This window comes from Temnothorax curvispinosus, unplaced genomic scaffold (assembly GCF_003070985.1).
Source record: "Temnothorax curvispinosus isolate PA1 unplaced genomic scaffold, ASM307098v1 QBEX01011484.1, whole genome shotgun sequence".
NCBI lineage: Eukaryota > Metazoa > Arthropoda > Insecta > Hymenoptera > Formicidae > Temnothorax > Temnothorax curvispinosus.
The window spans coordinates 1-20,022 of NW_020221264.1; the positions used below are offsets into that span (position 1 = coordinate 1).

Consider the following 20,022-nt stretch of genomic DNA (forward strand, 5'->3'; position numbering starts at 1 on the left):
CTTATTCCAATATTCTATAGTTCTGTAGTTATCAGTATCGCCAGTATTTAATTTATCGTTATTTCAATAGAGATACGAATGTCGAGCAACATCCGTATTTTATATATATAGTACATATATATATTACGAAGATATACAAGTCTACTGAATTTGTTTAAATCATTTTGCTTCTTTTCTAGTAAAATCACGATGGAGATGCAATATACTTTGAGATTAATTACTTTATTACTACTTCTTCACACTGTAAGGGCTGTGACTTTATCCTCGACATCCCCATCTTTCTCTCCAATCGTCATTCAGGCTGATTATGGAATAAATTATACAAAAACCATAAACGCTACGATCGAATATGTGTTTTTGTATCCCACTAGCAATGTAAGTGTCGACACTTATTCATTCGAAGGTATATCTCTTCTCCTTTTGAATAAAATTATATATTTAATTGTATATTTATATAGATATCCTTGGAAACCGCAAGAATCAAGATAGAAAGCAACGCAACTCATAGTTTGCCGTTGATAATAGTAGTGCGTCAAACAACTGGTATCCTATCTTGGCAAATACCTTTGCTTGTCAACGGCGTGAACTTAGATACTGTGACATATAACAAGACTAGTCGTACTCTGTGCTCCACCAAGTATTATCGATATGCACAAAACGACGAGGAATATGTTATTGTCGGTATCTCCACAGCCAGTCGCGATAATATCTTCTTTCAAATCAGCGTGGTTGAAATTACAGACTTTTATTTAAAGTATGTATTGTGTCATACAAACGCAAGATTGTTAAGAAACGCATCAAGCATATAGCTCGCTCATACTTTTCGCTTATTTTTGCGTTTGATCCTTCGTAGTTCTGGAACTGAAGTAGAGGTACAGATTTCTCCATCTGAACCTATATATTATGGCTACATCTTCTCAAAACAGGAGAACTCCTCTGTCATTGTTCGCGTCGAATCGGATAATGATGTCTGTATGACCGTGTCTATACAAAATACTTCGGTGAGTAGTGGTGATGTAGTTCTTGATGAAATTCAATACTCATAAATCTCTATTTTTCCTTTCTAATCTCTATTTTTCAGTGTCCTGTATTCGATTTGGAACGAAACATCGAGTTTTCTGGACACTGGCAAACTATGAGTAGAAGAGGAGGTATTACAGTACCGGTAAGTGATGCTATATATAGTGTAATAATCTTAGGAAAATTGATGTATTTTATATGTCCATGTAATGTAACATAAAATTGTTATAATATGTTATTATAATGCAACAGTGTTAACGTTACAATGTACATAAATCGTTTTACAATATATATAAAACTGTTACAATACTTTTTTCAGAGGGAGGCTTATCCATTAGGATTCTTCGTTGTACTTGTCGTCAAAGGGGAGGACACCGATTGCAATGGGTTATCAAGTAGTAATCCTCTTCGTACTAAAAATGTTACGTTAATCGTAAATCCTACTATTACTAAACGGGATTATGTTGTTGCATCGGCATCCGCGGCGGCAATTGTATTAGGTTTTTGTATCTCTTATATAATGGCTGTAATAGTATTCAATATCAGAGAGACCAAGAAACTTGCGACGCAAGAACCGATAAACGAACAAAGCCAAGATGTTAACGAGCACGTACCGAGTCCGTCGACGGTAACTAATTAATATTAACATGATTCGAGCTTCATATACATAGTCATCTGTGTCTTTTGCGTAAGTACGTTTATATAAATGTCAATGTTTATAATATTGAAATGCTTCAGAATAGTCCGAAAAAATGGGATTCTGTAGAAGAAGATTCATCTCTGGATGAGGACGATATAGATCTAATGGAAGATGCTCTCTCCGATAAGGACGTAATACGAACGAAGGTCATCCTCTCGGTTTGCGATCTCGCTCGCAAAGAACCGAGGATATTGCGACATAAATCTCGTTTATACTTATATTATTTGGCAACCGTCGCAATATTCTATACCTTGCCGGTCGTGCAATTGGCGGTGACATATCAGCGTGTACTTCATACAACCGGCAATCAAGATATGTGCTATTACAATTTCTTGTGCGCCCATCCGCTGGGACTACTGTCCGATTTCAATCACGTGTTCTCAAATTTCGGATACGTTATGCTGGGTTTACTGTTCATATTTCTAACTTCCTCTCGAGAGCACCACGAGCCGGATCAGGAGAAAACAAAATGCTATGGCATACCGCAACATTACGGTCTGTTTTATGCAATGGGCACTGCATTAATAATGGAAGGTATATTGTCGGCGAGTTATCACGTGTGCCCTAGCCGTAGTAATTTTCAATTTGGTAAGTGGCATTAATTGCAAAGTATATTTTCTTTAATTTCATATATTCATATAATCAATTTCCAGACACCAGCTTCATGTATGTAATCGCTGTGCTGTGTATGATCAAAATTTATCAAAATCGCCATCCCGATATAAACGCTAGAGCACCGGTAACATTTGGAATGTTGGCTGTTATAATATTCGCAGGACTGATCGGAGTTCTAAATGGTTCTAAGACCTTTCTGATAATATTTTCTATCCTGCATTTACTAATATGCTTCTTTCTGACTGTGCAAATATATTACATGGGACGATGCAAATTCAACAGAAGCGTTTTTAAAAGAGTGATACAGGTATGTAATCTATTTAATATCACGCACTGTCGCAAGACATTTGCCATTGGTATCTTGCAGAGATTCAAGCACGAGGCACGCTGCGGCATATGGCATTTACTTCGACCGCTTTATCCCGCAAGATTCATAATGCTCGTATTAGCGAATTTATGTAACGTCGGTCTCGCGGTATTCGGAAATATGTATCAGCAAGGCAACTTCGCTACATTTTTACTGGCTATATTGATGTCCAATTTAATTTTATATACATTCTTTTACATAATGATGAAGGTATGTATATTCTCTCGCTCTCTTCCCTCCTCTCTCTCTTTCGTGACCACGTAAGAAATCAGAAGAATTTTATAATTTTAATTAATACAAAAATCTTGCTTCCAGTTGTGCCATAGGGAACGGATTCTTCCTACACCCGCGATTTATATTTTCCTATCCATGCTATTTTGGGGAGCAGCCTTGTACTTCTTCGTGAATAAAACTATTTCTTGGGCTCTTACACCGGCCCAATCCCGCCTGTACAATAAACCTTGCGCATTATGGAACTTTTTTGATTCCCATGATATCTGGCACTTTCTCTCTGCACTAGCAATGTTCTTTTCATTTATGGTATTACTTACTTTAGATGATGACTTAACAGATGTACATCGGAGTCAAATACCAGTTTTTTAAGGATAATCTTCTACGTAGGTTTGAGAATTATGTGAAACTTTACAATTTTTTATGAGGTATTCTCTCGAATGTACATACATGGTATATAGTTTATATAATATACCTAATAGTAATTTTACAAAAAAAATTATATCAAATATATAAAAGGCTTGGGAGAGAGAGCGTGTGCGTGTGTATTTCTTGTGATAGAAACGTGCTAGTGAGTATTGTCTGCACCAAAGAATGCGTGTGACGTTCGATTAAACCGAATAAATGTATAGACGCATACAATGTTACAATAAACAAATTTTAATTCCAGTGCTTCGATGGCACTTTTTATGAAGAATGTGATAATGTTTGAAAATGAAAATATATATCTTCCGCGCAAAACGTAGAAAGAAGAAATTAACATAGAGAAAAAACATTTAACGTTATACATAGAATGTTTACATTTTTGCATCTGTCGTAAGATAATGTTATTTAAATGCGGCAGTTGCGCGAGCATATTGTTCATCAATGTCAAAGTCTCTTACAATGTTTTCCTTCGAAAAATAAATATACATTTTATATATTTGCGCGCGTACGCGCCCGCGCGTGTGTATATAATTATATACAGAATATCCCCGCACTTTTATTAACGCATGTTCTTTCAGATACACAGTACAGAACGTCCCAAATTGGGGCATATCTTAATTATCACTAATCAAGCATTAATGAAAAACTTGTGAAATATTGAAAATTAAAAGATATACCAAGATGACATACTGTTACAAGTCGGATACGAAGGATGTTTTCTAAAAATTCAACGGTCATGATAAAGAAATACATCGGCAAGTTCTCCTACGGAAAAATTGTTTTAGAATTTCAAAAAGTTTGTAACTGAAGGAATATGCGATATTTTGGGTATAAATCTCTTTATATTTCCATATACAATTATAATCTATAAGCTCGTCACGAAACAACAGTGACGCACCTTTCTATTTTTTCCTAAATCCATATATTCGAATATGTGAAGCGCTTTGTATCAAAGAGATTATGAGAAAATCGTTTAACAAGTTAATCGGACAATATCCTAAGGTGCGTTCCATTTGGCGCTTACAACGCTCATGAGCTCATTCATCCTTATTTAACATTTAACAAACAACAAGGATGAAATGATTCTAAGAGTGTTGCGAGCGCCAAGTGGAACACACCCTTGTATTTTTCCAATTTCTTGAATCATCAACTTTAAAATAAAATTTGCTAAATTTTAAACTATCGGGATACTCCGACCGTTTAAATGTCAAAAGAGAGATCATGATCGTGGCCAGATTCCAGTCGAAATTTGAAAAAATTAAATCTTACAAAACTACTCGAAATATCGCCTGCTCAATTATTAACCCTTAATACCAGAACATATTTGGATTGATATGAATAATTATACATATATCTTTGATGATAAATTGTACTATTGATGCGCATTTAAATATTAACAAGTTGGAATGAATACGTAGCATGGAGCGGATACTCGTACGAGAAATGCATTCAGGATGAAACGCTCGAGTCCTTATGGTGTTCCTGCCCCGTAGTCTCTAATTGCGACAAAGTTCTTTGCAACTCCGCTCGTTCGGTCGGCTGCAATCTATGCGCAATTTCCAGCACCGCGTCCAACCTTATTTCCGGACAGATTTCTAAAGCCTCCTTGATACGCGTTACTACCGCGTCTCTCTTCACGCACATTATATTACGCGATACAACACTGTCATCGGTTTTACGTTGCGCTTCCAGCCAACAAGCTGCAGCTTCGTCTTGATCCCACAAATATGACTCCGTTGCTCCCTTGTCCTCGATAAACCAACGTCGAAGCATTGCTTCCACTTGTCTGACGTCGAGACTGGGCTGCGTCGACAAGATCTCGTTTTTAATTTCTTCCTCGGAAAGTCTTCGGCGTAATCGCCAGTAAAACAGCTGGCGTGCCTTTTTCCATGGTATTATCTCGTGAATCGTATTCTTCTCCAACATCCTCTCCGGTGTATCGTGCAGATCGGCAAAATGTACGGCGACTTGACGATACATCGGTTCCAAAATCTCCTCGCGTTTGCGAATCTGCGCTTCGATCTCGGTTCGTTCCTCCGCCGTGTTTGCGGTCGACAATTTTTCCTACAAACACACATAGATTACATAAACATATCGGGAGTTTGACGTAAAGAAAGAAGAAATCGTTTACGTACTTTTAATTTCAGTATAACGAGATCGACTCTGTGCATAGTTTTCACAATGTCCTTGGTACGAAATTTGATTTCTACGATAGCGTCGGATTCCAAGATGCCACCTCTACTGGTATTGTCGGCAAACATCTCTATAAAACGAGGATTTATCGTAGTATCAACGACTGCCCAAGCGCCGCCTCTGAGTTCCCCGTTCGGTGGGATATAAACGATTATCGGCCTGCAATATTGCCGCAATCCGTCCACGATGTACGCGCCGAACTTGACGATCTGCTCGTACATGTCTGTAAACGAGAATAACGAAGCGATTAGTGAAATTGGGACAGCGATTAATCGAGCGGCAGGCTCGATCGAGCTCACCTTTCATGCCGCCGGAAAAGCCTCTCCAATTGGCGAAGATAAATAGCGGCAATTCCTCCTTTCCGAAATCTTGAATAGCTTGGGCGGTTTTGTACGCGCTGTCCGGAAACCAAACTTGTCCCGCTTGAGATATGGTTTTCGCTTCCGAATCTAAATTGGCAGGGTCGGCTGGTAAATGTAGCTCGACGGTCCTCGTTTCGACGGCGATAATGCCGCACGGTATCCCACCGAGCCTAGCTCGCCCCGTTACCACCGTTTGCGCCCATGGCCTCATTATTTCCTGTTCCATCAAACAAAAGCGAATTAACAAATTTGCTATCGTGTTGCTGTAAGAGCGAGAGAAAACAAAAATAAAACTCACGTGCCACGAGCCGCGGTCGAAAAAGCCGCTTTCCCAAACGTTTGACTCGGTACAGTTTCTGCCTTCTAGCATCCATCTCGGATCGTAGGCCGCTTTCGTAGGTACGTAAGCGATCTCTCGGTCAATCGGGTCTGTGATGGGTAACAGTATCGGCAACGGGGTGCCTCTATTTTTAGGGAAGTAACTTAGCCACTTTAGTGCGGTCCCCACTCCGTCCAAGTCTCGAGCGTCGGTCGCATGAGACACCCCATTGTTGTGCATAATCTGCGTACCGCCCAGCTGATTATTGCTGGCGTAAACCTCGCGACCCAGCACGGCGTTCAATGCTCTGTAACCGGTTAGAATAATGTGCGAATTTTCGATCTGGATTACCCTTTGGCCGAGACGCAGCAGATAGGCGCCGATACCGATTGCACGGCACGACACTATAGAAATCGTGATCGTCTCCTCATAGGCTCTCGATGTCTCCCCCGCGATTAGACCGGCGTACTTCAAATTCTCGACTCCCAGACCATCGTCCTTGCCGATGATGTCCGTGATTTTATAACGTGACTCTCCTGCGGGATCCTCAATCAGCGAGGCTTTCACCGAATTGAGGGGCGCCAAGCGCGCGTAATCGTCCGGTGTGAGATATATGTATCTGAAACCCTTCTCCGGCTCGTTCTCGTCCTCCCACGCGATCCTGAAAAGAGCTTTTACCTCCTCGGCCAGGCCAATACGTGCTCCAGAGTTGGCGCTAAAGTATATGCGCGGACACCCGAGCTGTCTCGCTCTCTCGGAAGCTCTGTAAAACACCAGATCCTCGCGCGTCCCGAATGAGCCTATCAAGTACGTTAAATCGTTAGAGATGAGTATAATGTCCCTGCCAAATGGATATTCCGGGGTATACAGAGTCAACCGCCACGCGATCATGCCGACATCGTTCTCGCCCGGCAGTCGCTTCTGTTCAACCAGCTGTTCTCCTTCCAACACCAACTCCACGACATCCATCACCGGATTAGGAATCGTAATCGGACTTTGACCTTCGCTCGGTGGCCTCTCCTCAATGTACCTCTGCCACAGCTTCTCGAGTTGCTGCCGGAACATGTCCGGCAAGTCATAAGCGTACGTCGTACCGGCGCTCTGCGCCTGGAATCTCTTCGCTTGGAGATAATCTTTGGTCAGATACGGCGTGGAGATCGGTAAGCCGTGCATAGGACCCGGCCTCCAATTGGTCGCATTGGCCGCCGTAGGCGAATAAGATTCGAAGCGAATGATACCCGTCTTGGAATCGGTGGCTTCCGTGTAAAGGTGCAGGTCGATGCTGTAGCCACTGTCATTGGCGATACACAGACGCACAGTGGAGGTCGGTTTCCCCGGTGCGGGCCGTATGGTCATCTTTATCTCCGCTTGTCGAACGTGCAACTTCCATAATCTCGGCCCGTATCGCAGCACCATGCTCGTCACGCTTTCCTCTATTCTGCTGGGATCCATAATGACCGTGGGTATAAAGTTCAAGAAGATGTGATTGCACTCGGTGCGCTTAGCGAGAGGATGCGAGAACGCGACCTCCAGCTCGTCCATGGCCTCGAGCAAGACGCGCTCGCCCTCGTTGTGAAGATAATCGAAGCTAGCTTCCTTCGTGATCAGATCAGAATGTCGTATGATCGAGCGAATGAAGAAACGATAATCCGTAACTTGCTGGCCCTTGGCGACCTTGGCTTGTCCGAGATACAGGTGCATCTTCTGATTGGACGTCGGAAGTGCTTCAAGATCGTAAGTTCGCATGCGATTCAATTCCAATTGGAAAGCGCAGCCAGGCTCGAGGTGACGGTAGATTCTGTCCTCGACGAAGCCCTCTCGCTGACGGAAGGTAAAGAACTTGGGAAACTGTCGCCTCGTGAGCGCGGCGAACGTAACTCTTCGGATGCCGCGGGATATCAGCTCGTCCTTGTTATTCGCGCACCAATCTCCAAACATCCTGGCCATGGTGGCGTCGTCCTCGGTGCCATTCTCTTTAACCGCGATGCTCAATATGTGAACCGGCTCGGCGAATTTGTCATTGATAGTCGCCGCTGTCGCTGCAGTTGCCGTCTCAGCCGCGCTCAAGGAGACGTTGATTGACGTACTGTGCCGTGATTCGCTACCGACAGCATCCACTGCCTCCAACAGTTTCGCGGACATTACCGGTGTGGGACTCGACAGATCCTCCAGCAAGTCCAAAATCTCGTCCGCGTACTGGCTGAACTGATCGAGATCCTCAAAAGCCGCCATCGCGCCGGCTCTGTGATCTACCAGAGACTGATTCTGACGATTAGGGTGATTGCTGGGTAAAACAAATTGGAAATACACTAATGGGATTTCGCCGGACAGCTCCAAGTGTTGCAAACATGTCAGTTCATAACTGATGTAAGCTCGTCGCACGTAGACTTCTAAGGCTGCGTTGCACACCACACGATTGTTATGATAGAAGAAATCATGAAGTATGTCGAAAATGGACGTTTCCGAGAGAATGAGTTTCTGTAAATTTTCCGGATGGAAGTCGTGCCCGTACATATCAACTGCAGAAAGGAATATAGATTCCATCTGATTATGCCTGAGCTCGTATGCAGGCTGATGGGCGGCGATTAATACCTGCCTGGCTCTCAACGCAACGCGGCTGTGCTCCGTGCGATTCAGACTGGTTAATTCCGTCAACGTGCTCGACAGCTCGTCCGTAAGACCAGGTTCGTTAGCCCATAGATGATCGATCAGCATAGTGACTAGTACGTTCTTCTTTGTCACTTGATTATGACTGAAGATCATCCCGGTCACTGTAGCTACGTCATCCTTGTACTTCTCTATCAGCGCGGAAACGCACTTGTCATAGTGACCTTGTTGGAATTGGCTCTCGACTGTGTAATATTGTCGGAGAAGTTCGTGCACGGCGGTCTTCATTCGGCCGCGTATACCGTTCCGGTATCTTTGTACTAATTGCACGATGGCTTGAGTGGTCATGAAGAACACGTCTCGCTCGGCTCTCTTCGATAAGGTCGCCGCGTGTCCATCGATTACGGCGGCAATCTGCTGACTGGGAAATTGAGCTAAAATTGACGTGATGTTTCGCTCGTACAGAGACATCAATTTGCGAATCTTTTTCTCCACTGAGACGGGAATCCGGCCGGATATCGTTGCGATCACCTCCTGCAGTTCCAACAACGGCAAATTAGGATCGCGTAATGAAAACATGAACTTTTCGATTCGCTCACGTAGACGCGGCAAATGGTACGGATCGGGCAGGCAGTAGCCAGCCAATGTATTTTCCAAAGCGTTTCGATACATGGCATGAAGATGATTCAGTTTGTCCGGTACAGTCGATCCCGCTGCTGTCCTGAATTGTCCCGTATATTCTTGCGCTTTTGTCACCAATGACGGATCATCCAGCTCAAGATGCGCGATCAATGTACCGGCTTCTAATATAGCGCCAGGTCTCTTCACATAAAACACGCTTCCCGCCTCGCTGGCGGTAACGGTCATGACCATCTTCATTACCTCGATTTCGGCGTACGCTTGACCGGCGCCAACGTGGCCGCCATCCTCGACCAAGAAATTGATCAACTTGCCGGCCGACGGTGATCTCAGTAAAGATGGATCATTGTCCTTTTCGAAAATGCACGTCTGATTTCCAATAATAATCCTATAACGATCCACCTCTTCACGCATATAAGTCGTAAAACTGGCACCGTCCAGCGAAAGCAGCAATCCTCCGTCCGACATTCGATGGATTTCGATCTCTTTGTAAGAACCGTTCATCACGAGAAAGTAAGTATTGGGACCGGATTTGGCAGCCTGTACTTTATATTTGTATCCATCGTTAATAAGCTCTACCTGCAAGACATAATATAGTGACAGAAAACGAAAATAAAATAAAAGTACATAGTCCATAACGTATAAAATCAATTCCAAAATAGTTCGAAAAATGCATTTTGCGCGATAGGTATTACTCGAACAACATGGAACAGAAACTTACGTCAACAACGTTATCTAAATCGTTGCTGGCTTGTATCTGGCCTTTCTCCAAGGCAGTTTGAAAGCCAGCAAAAGCGGCTGTAATCGTTCTATCAGCGATATGAAGCGCTCCGCAGGTAACAGCCAATAAGATGTCTGGTTTGTCGCTTCGGACACGTTCAGAGATCAGCAAATCGAGCCAAGCGGTATCTATATTATTTTGTAGAAAGGATTCGGTCTCCAGCAAAGTGATAAGATACTCGACCGTCGTCCTAAAATCGCCTCTGATGCTCAATTCTTTTAGGGCTATGACTAAATTCTCTCTAGCTTGATTACGGTCTTCACCCCAAGAGAAGCAATGGCCAAATTGAGAGTCCGCGAACTCGTGGAGTCCCCCCGAAGCTCCAACTGAGAAATAGCCCCATACATTTTTGGATGATCGAAAATTCAACTCCTGCACCGTGCCGGAACTCGGTTTGAAGCCTAAAATCCAAGCAAATTATATAATTTGTATACAAGATTAAAGCTTTTGCGGTAGAAAGTAATCTCACCTTCGTCAGGATTTTCGCTAGTAATTCTAGCTGCGATAACGTGACCCCACGGTTGAGGTTTATGACGTGGTTGGTCAAAATCGATCGGGTTATCGCCCCAGGGGCTTTCACCGTACAAAAGACGTATATCTTTGATGTGATGCAATGGTAAACCCATGGCTATCTGTAGTTGGGCGGCCGGTAGATTTACATCCGATACCATCTCGGTACAAGGATGTTCCACTTGAAGACGAGGATTCAACTCCAAGAAATAATACCTGCCCGCTGTATCGTACAGATACTCAACGGTACCTGCGCTAACGTATCCCACCATTTTTGCTAATCTCACAGCGGCCTGTCATTTGATAGTAGACAATTAATAGCGCAGTCAATAACAACGTTGTCAAAAATATAATTACTGTGATATTTACTTTTTCCATCTCTTCGAAAACCTCTGGTTTGGCGATCACGGCAGGTGCCTCCTCGATAATTTTTTGATGTCTCCTCTGGATAGAGCAGTCACGTCCGAACAATGATATTGCGTTACCATAAATGTCGGCCAGTAATTGTACTTCCAAGTGACGAGCGCATTTAGCCAGTTTCATAATGAATATTGGTGAGCCAGGTATTTCGATCTGTACTTGCCTAAACGTTAGAAATCCTTGCGATGAAAATGGTTTACACAGTGCAGTGCAATGGTTTATACAATTAAAGTCCTCTTTTTGGGCGCGGAACTTTGGGTCTTACCTAAACAAAGCGGGTAATTCCTCAGCGTTTTCAACCTTCCTAATTCCTTTACCTCCACCACCTTCGCTCGCCTTTACCATAACCGGGAAGCCGATCTTGTTAGCCGCTGCCAGACATTCCTCCACGGTGGCAACGCATCCCTTTTTAAAAAGTTCCGATGATATCTTGATTTTTTTCCCACTGTATTGCGCTGTCAATTCCGATCCTGACCAGGGAAGCGTTGGGACATCCGCGGTTTGAGCGACTATGCTCGATGCGATCTTATCACCTAGAGCCCACATGGCTTTCTCGGACGGTCCTGCCGAAGAATTTAGGAACATGAGAATGTAAGAGCGCATCGACATGAAAGTATGCAAATTTATGAATATTAAAATCCCGCGAAAAGCTGTTGTCACGATCATTTTATTGATTCTTATCGGCAAAATAACAGCTGGAGAAACACAAATTATACTTTTTATTTATACCAATAAAGCAGATGTTATTTTTGTGGAGTAGCTCCGGAAGTTTAGGATTTTCCGAAGCATGGCCCCATCCGGCCCAAACTGCTTGGACTTGAGTACGTATCGCGATATCGACGATCAGTTCCACATTAGCGTAATTGTTGTTGTTGCTCCCACCCGGTACAGGCACGTATTGATCTGCCATTTTGATGTATTCCGCGTTCGCCTTCAAATCTTCCGGCGTGACCATCACCACAAAACGCACAGCTCTCTCATTTTTAAACATCTCGTATGACCAGCGTCGAATTGATCGCATACATTTAACTGCCGCGATACCATTGTTGGCGATCAGCACCTACAAAACGACGGTCTGTAATGTAAAGATCCGTAGCAATGTCAACCTTTTCTCGCTCCGCGCGTTTGAAGCAAACGCTTACCTTGTTGATAACTCTGGTGCCTCCGAAACGATGGACAAACTCTTCGGGAGTCGCAACGGTAAAGTCCTTCTCAAGAAGCCGATTTTGCGCTTGGATCATCACCGTACCCTGCGACATGCTGGGCCTATCGAAACATGTACACGTTCATGAGTAGGTATTCATTGTCCCTAACAGCACGATATATTGCAGCAATATTGTCATATTGCACTTGCAGTGCAATAGTGCTGATACGTTGCAACAATATTGGAATGTAATATTATGGCAATCTTGCAGTAATATTGCTGCAAGGTGGCATTGCAACATATTAAGGCATCATATATATTCGATAAATTAAGAAATAAATTAGCTTATTGTTGGATGTAATAAAAATAATTATTTATTTAGATTTACTTTAAATGTATGAAGTTTCTTAATGGGAAACTATCCACATTCGATGAACTAAAAAATAAATTAGCTTAGTTATAATAAAGATAATGATTTATTTTAATCAGCTTTTAATATATAAAGTTCCTTAATAAAAATATAGACATTTGGTGAATTAAGAAATAAATTAACTCAGAGATATGGAGGGGTAAAAGCCATAATGGTGTAAGTCAAATTTTTTAAAATAACTCGTGTGCATAGATGCAATTTATATTGTATATATTGCATCTATGCACACGAGTCAATGTTTTAAAAAATTTGACTTCACCACTATGGCTTTTACCCCTCTATATAATATTTGTCCAATGTAGTGCCACAGCATTGCTGTAATATTGCAGCAATATTGCGCGGGGTAGGACATACAGATATATTGCTGCAATATTGCAATTTTGCCGTGCAATACTGCTGCAATATATTGTGGTGTTAGAGGTATATTATCATACTCGATGATACATATTTTAAAATCCCGTAAACTACGCTCCGCATACATCTGCATAAATATTGACCAGTGATGTACTTCGAGTTCATTACGAGCAAAAACATCTCATATCATCAACCCGCCCGTAAGAAATACGAAACGTAAAAAAAAATAAAGTATTTGAGCCTCGAATAGTTTGCGCGATACAGTACTTTCCGTCATAATATTATAATAATTTGAGGCTTTCAATTTATTTCATTTTTCTTATCTACTACTTAATCTCGCAATCTCCTACTTAAAATTCCATAATTTCGAAGCTTATTTAACATTCATTGCTGAATAATGCATTTGTCTGATATCCAAAGAGAAAAAATGCATTCATTCAAGGCTGCATTCCGATATTCACTGTCAGTACTGCAAATCTATATTTTACGTCACGTATACTATAGATTTTCAGTACTGAAAGTTGCTGACAGTGAATATCGGAATGCAGCCTCAATATTAAAATAATAATAATAATAGCATATATATTTCTCTCTTTTTGAGAGAAATTTGTGATCGAAACTTTCCTGACATTTATGATTATTCTAATTATTTCATTTAATTGGAGATTGAGACTTTCTGATCATTTTCTTATGTCAATTAAAATTTCCTTCTTTCTTTCTCAAGGCTCGCTTGACGCGCGTAGTTGGCGATGTAACGTTTTTAGCATGGATTATACAAGGTGTCTATATATATTCGCAAAATAAAATTTACATTAATCTGGATGGATGTTTTGTTCGCGTCTCGTCCGTATTCTTTTCTTCGGTATCGCTGTTTCTCGCCATGCTCGCCATGCCCTCTCTGTATTTTCCGTCAAGATAAATCTCTTTATCCACCTCATCATGCAATTCCCGGATAAATGGCCGAAATGTTTGCAAACTCCAGAATAGCAAAAACAAATAAATAATGCGCGTAATTGCGAAAGCCTGCAGGATAAAAATTGAATAGCTCCCACGCTATAACGCTTCGCCTCGTTTAAACAATGCGAAAGATGTTATCGATAATATAATTGTGAAATGCACAGATAATCCTGCAAATCAAGTTCAGCGTCACCACGTCTGCATATCGTCATAAAACACCATAGCTCGTCATTTTCATCGTTGCGTGTACGCATTTGCATGTACGCAACGAAAGCACTCAAATGCAAAAGAAGAGAGAGATATAAAATCCTTTGAAAATATAGAAGATAATCATAATAAGAAAGATGATAAGATAAATGTAAGAAATAAATAAGTTGTCTCGTTTCGACAACAGCTATGAGATATTCGCGAGGCTGGATAACGAGCGAAATGCAAGATCTTTTCTCTCAAATAGCGTTGCAACGACCACTCGAAGAAGATAATTTCTAAAAATATGATTTTCAAAAATGAGCGTCGGGGATTATTAATTTCACGACGTCATTCGTGTCATTATAAATCTAAATTATGAAGAATATTTTTGAGTCACGACACATGCAACAGGCTGTTTTGCATAGCAGAATTTGGGTTTCCTATGAAGAATTAAACGTATAACTTATCGTGACGTTTCGACTATCTCGTCAGCGGTCAAGCAAGTTTCTTACCGATTATCCACACGGCTTTCCTTCCTCGATACACGCGAATCCCCTTACCTTTTTTTTTACATGCACGCTCGGGAAGAAAAAGAAGCACGTACAGGATCTTTCTAATTTTTTAATAATCTTGTATATTTATAATTAAAAACTCAATAATTTAATAATGTTTTAACGAGTGATATATTGTGACATTCTTACGGCAAATTAGAAAACAAAAAGATAGTAACAATCCTGGTGAAACAATTTTTCATATTTTCTCAGAAATTTTGTAAGAATTGAGATTTATAAAAAATTCTAAAAAATATATATATAAATTCTTAGATATTTTCCGAAATAATTGGATGAAGATTTTCGGAATATTTCAGTATCCGTTTGTATGAAAATTTTCGTTTGTATGATAAATTGCACAGATTTTCACATATTTATTCAGATTTTTACAAAAATATATTTGGTAGGAAAAATCTGAAATATTTTATTATTATTGTGTGAATGTTTTGTTCCGAGTTTTTCTGAAAAACGTTCCAATTCGTATAAAAAATCTGAAAAATTTTGAACATTCTGAGAAAGTCTGAAAATTTTTATAGAAATTCTAATTAATTAATAATAGGTATGAAAAATTCTGAGACATCTTTCCACCAGGGAAAGTCGAGCGGTTCTCTATTTTTTAAATAATTGATTCCATTACTCTGTCATCGTGTAACATGTTTCACTCATAAGGTCTACTCTTTTCAGCTGAACTTCTTGGACGGTTCGTCTTTTCTCTTTGTCTCTCCAACATGAAAAGAAAAAGAGGAAAGATAAACCGTGCTTTAGTTCAGCTGAAAAGAACAGGCCTATTGCCTATTGTCACTCACTTCCCCTCCTGACTATCCAAATATCTTCGTTTTCTACAACATAGAAATGAGTGCGGAAAAAACTAGTTGATTCGAAAAGACGTTAATAAAAATTTTTAGTCAAAACTTTTACAATTCTAAGACCATCAATATTTTTGCTAAACGAAACAATACGATTCTTCTCGCATAAATTAATTCTTCTTCAACTATTGTTATAAAGCGTCAAGACAAGGTCAAAACATCAATCGCTTTGAAACAGGATGTTTCATATCTTATTTTAACATATATAGTTTGATATAAAATATGATGCATCTACTTTGCATTCATTTTGCGACACGATCTCACTTCGATATTGTTATCAAAATAATAATAATATCGCTCTAATATCGGCATGAAAAGGATTATAAAATTATATTTATACGATATATTGATATCGTTGTATCTTGTATCGATCACGTGATCAACGTGCGACATTTCAGAATCTGCTTATCAAGCTCATTCACGTATCGAGCAAAAAGCAGTCGTCATCAATTACAATGTTAAAGGAATTTTGAGGCCTTTAACCTTTTCGCAGATTGGCTTCATTATTTTTTCCCCATGCGATCGCGTCTTTGAATATTATATTAGAACTTAAATTCATTCAGATTTTTATAAAAATATATCGGTTATAGGAAAAATCTGAAATATTTTATTGTTATTTTGTGAGTGTTTTGTTCCGAGTTTTTCTGAAAAACGTTTTAATTCGTATAAAAAATCTGAAAAATATAAATATATAAATATATAAAAATATAAATATATAAAAATTTTTGAACCTGCGCGAATTACGACACGCTCTAAAATTGAAACGACATGAAAACATATTACATAATCGTCTCTCCGTCCAATGTTTCATATATCACATATCGTCGCGCGTAAAGACGGTAGCTTCTAGCTTCTCATTCGGTCTTTTAACTCTTGAAGGAAAGATCGTACGACCACATCGAAGATTACGCGATAACATCCTATTTACGTATACCGTATTTGTAACTCGTAATGTTACAACTCGTGAGCGAAGAAAGTGTAGTGTTTGTGTATGTGTGTGTGTGTGCGCGTAGAAAAAAAAAATAGGAAAAAAATACCAGTTTTGCATTATCGGGTCTTTAAAAGTATCTTGTCAGCCGCGATAACCGCGTAAGGTCGAATTCGTGTCGTTTGCAATGCGTATTTAATACATGGTAGAGAACCCAATCGGTCCGACGTGCGTGGATGTTCACGATTTATCTAAAACCCAAATATTTTAAGACCGTGCATTCTGAAAAACCACGTTTTTTTTTTTTGCAGAATGCGTCGGTCGTATTTAATGCGGGGAGGCGACTCTTTGAATATTCAAACGTTGAACGTTCATTGTCGCGCGGTGACAGAGGTGAAAAAGGTTACGAAGATACATATCGCGTCGTTCCCTTTCCTTCCCTAGCTTTCTCGTAGGTGCGCAAGTTGACGAATTTTCCGCCGTCTCATCCTTCGCAATCTCGAGACTCGCGCGGACGGCGAACGACGCGGGTAAGCGGGTAGCCGCCCCGACGCCGGACGACTCGGCCGCAGGGGCATCTGAATCGGGATCTGCTTTTGCTCGTTACTGACAACGGGAGAAGAAGAAAAAAGAAACAAAAATCACCTGAGCCGCCTACGGCGTTCGACCAGTCCTTCCGCGGCATTTGTCTGCAAATTGCCGCTATCGCTGCTCTCGTTCGGGAAGCTATCCTCGATCTCCAGCACCTCGCTAGGATCGGGATCGCGATTAGGATCGGGCTCATGCTCGGGCTCCCCGACGACAAAGCTCACCGGTGTCTCCGACATCACTTTCGCGCGAGCGGACTTGATACAGGAATTGACACAGTGGACAGTCTCCTCCCTGGATCCTGCCGCCGTACCGGAAGACTCCGACGCGCGCTCGACGTTACCTTCAACAACACATTCGCGCGTGTGTATACATGTTCCTTTCGGAAGCGGGAACGATCGTTTCGAGGAGAATGATGCGATTTGAATTACGGCGATCTCCCTCGGAAGGTCCGGGCGTTAAGGACGCCTCGAAAAGCTTATTGCTACTCACCAGGAGAATCGCGCAGAAACGTAGAGCCCCTCGGCAGGTAGGCGACGCGAGGAAATCGCTCCCTTCGCGCGCTCCAAAAAGAGGAGGAAGAGGAAAGAAGAGAAGAAAGAGCACCCACCGTGGATACCGTGATCGTTTCGAGGGATGAGAGACGCACAGGTGCGTAAACACGGTGCGTGCGTATACGATAGAAATTATGGGGAAAGTACCGTACAGGGTGTCCAGAAGACGGCGTAGCATACCACGTTTACGTTCTCCACCTTGGCATCTCCTCCTCCCCTATGTCGAGTGGCATGTATATAACGAGATCGAGGAGAACCGGCGCCACGTGGAGGAATCGCGGGCTGACAGGGTACTGAGGAGTACGACCACGACGACGTCGACGACGACGACGACGACAATTCCCACCGGATTGCGCGCGCTGCACTGAACTGACTCGCCGAGAGATCCAGGCGGAACAAGTTGTCCGCGGCGCGGGGCGACATACGTGTCTCGCATGGGCCGAGCACGACCGAAGCTCGCTCGCGGGTTCAAGGGTCGTCGCTAAACGTCGCCGCGGTCATGCGGCAATCACGTCGATCATCCGGGATCGCGCCTCCGCAGTTATTCCTCGTGGAGCTTTCGCGCGTCAATGCCATCAGAACTTTAGCTTGCATGTATCTTCAACCCTTTTCGATCCTCGAGATCTCCGAGCTTTCTTTCCCTTTCTCTTCGACCGCCTCTCAAGTCCCCAGTCACTCATCTAATCGCTCTAATCTCTCGTCGAATCATATTTTGTTTTTCTTTTGTGCATTAGCAAGGCGAATTTGCGACAGCCGGAAAGTACGGCGCTCGCTCATTTACACGCGTGCGAGGTTGAGACGCGCGCGCTTTTGTTTACATCGCCGCCAAGGACCGCAAACACGCGCGTCATCAGCGAGGAGTATTTGCATACGGAGCGCAGACAACCATCAACGACTCCTCGAGCGGCCGATCTCGCGAATGAATGACCTGCGGAAGTGAAATGAAAGTCGACGTGTACAAAGTTTTTACGAGCGCGTAAAAACTTCTAATATCGATTACGCAACCAGACAATAAGAACCACAGACTCTTCGGGAATTCCGAGGGTCGTCTCGGTGTGAAAAGAACCGCGAAACATCACGCTTATCGTTCAACAACGGGATTAACCAGGACGTTTGATTTCCCATGAGCGACCAACACTTTTTGCGTTACGCGGAGAATTACAGGAACGGGATTAAGCACGGCGGCGTTCGACTCGACATTCATATCGGTCCTTTCTTTCTCGCCTTCCTTTTTTTTTCTTATCGAGAGAACCTACGGCGTCTCTTTCAAATTCGCATTTCGAATCACGGACTATCGCAAATGATCGCAAACGATCCGTGGCTCTCGCGTGGTTAATTCTGTAGATTTTCACGTGAGATTGTCAAAAAATTAGAAGGAGGCGGCGATTGGTCGAGCCGAGTGTCAGGCGACGCACGAGCGGCGCCGATTGGCCCACGCGCGCGGCGTGACACGGCACGGCACGGTACGGCGCGGAGCGGAGCGGAGCGTGTCCGCGGTCGCGGTCCCACCGTGGCTATATCGCTCGAGCGTGGTCAACGCGCGAGAGCCGCGACCCGCGACATTTTCGAGAGGGGTCGCGTGTCGATCGCCCCCCCGATTTGACCCAGGGCATGCCGAAGCGCCCGGCACGCGCAAAAACAAACAGAAAGACGACGTCGACTCACCGGTGACGGATCTTGCGCGCCGGGCCGACGACCCGCTGCTTCTCCTGGAGGTTAGGTTCGTCCACTGGTTCCCGTTCTGTCATTCGAGCCGAGTCGGCGGTTCCGCGCGGGGGTCAAGACTCCGGGTGGACGGGCGTCCACCGTGCTCCGCTTCGACGTCTCACCTGACGCAGCGAGCGTCGTAATCGGTTCGGGACGAGCCGAGTCACCGTCACCGCGTGACCATGTATATCTCTTTGTGGGAAATTGTTTTTGCCCTTCCGCACGGACGAACCGCTACTGGATCGGACGTAGCGAAATGTAAAAAAAGGGAAAGAGTACATCGACGTGCCACTGTCATCGCCCGCGCTCGTCCTTACCCATTCTTACCGGTCGAGACGCCCGCGTGACTCGGCCAGCAGGTGCCAGAGAAATGCTGGCCACACACGCACACACACTTTCAGGAAGACGTAACAGTAAGTTTTTGACCAATCGCGTTGCTCGATTCGGCAGTATGTAACCGAATTGAGTAACGCGATTGGTTGAAACCTTATGGCCTCGACAGCCAGCGCGATAAGGGCTGTGTTCCGTTATTCACTCTGCCAGTACCGCTAGTACTGAAAATCT

General features: G+C 42.8%; 2 protein-coding genes across 7 annotated transcripts; one reads left to right on the forward strand and one right to left on the reverse strand.

Annotated features, from left to right (window-relative positions):
• The first annotated feature begins 127 nt into the window (after positions 1–127).
• Positions 128–3,855, forward strand: LOC112461510 (SID1 transmembrane family member 1-like). 2 transcript variants are annotated; one of them, XM_025026774.1, is made up of 9 exons: positions 131–375; positions 459–754; positions 854–1,001; positions 1,082–1,165; positions 1,340–1,648; positions 1,759–2,308; positions 2,374–2,642; positions 2,703–2,912; positions 3,018–3,855. In XM_025026774.1, the coding sequence occupies exons 1-9, from the start codon at positions 190–192 to the stop codon at positions 3,303–3,305; spliced, it is 2,340 nt and encodes a 779-aa protein (XP_024882542.1). In that variant the 5' UTR covers positions 131–189; the 3' UTR covers positions 3,306–3,855. The 2 variants fall into 2 exon arrangements, with proteins under 2 accessions (XP_024882541.1, XP_024882542.1); XM_025026773.1 differs by having other exon boundaries at positions 128–375; positions 2,374–2,912.
• On the reverse strand, positions 3,576–19,686 carry LOC112461509 (acetyl-CoA carboxylase-like). 5 transcript variants are annotated; one of them, XM_025026771.1, is made up of 12 exons: positions 19,417–19,462; positions 17,255–17,540; positions 12,333–12,456; positions 11,920–12,250; positions 11,456–11,753; positions 11,140–11,353; positions 10,730–11,063; positions 10,201–10,661; positions 6,213–10,058; positions 5,852–6,131; positions 5,495–5,775; positions 3,576–5,423 (listed from the first exon to the last, which is right to left on the reverse strand). In XM_025026771.1, exons 2-12 carry the CDS (start codon positions 17,434–17,436, stop codon positions 4,809–4,811), a joined length of 6,966 nt encoding a protein of 2,321 aa, XP_024882539.1. In that variant the 5' UTR covers positions 17,437–17,540; positions 19,417–19,462; the 3' UTR covers positions 3,576–4,808. The 5 variants fall into 5 exon arrangements, with proteins under 5 accessions (XP_024882539.1, XP_024882535.1, XP_024882536.1 ...); XM_025026767.1 differs by lacking the exon at positions 19,417–19,462 and adding an exon at positions 17,899–18,437; XM_025026768.1 differs by lacking the exon at positions 19,417–19,462 and adding an exon at positions 17,932–18,436.
• Between the last annotated feature and the right edge of the window lie 336 nt (positions 19,687–20,022).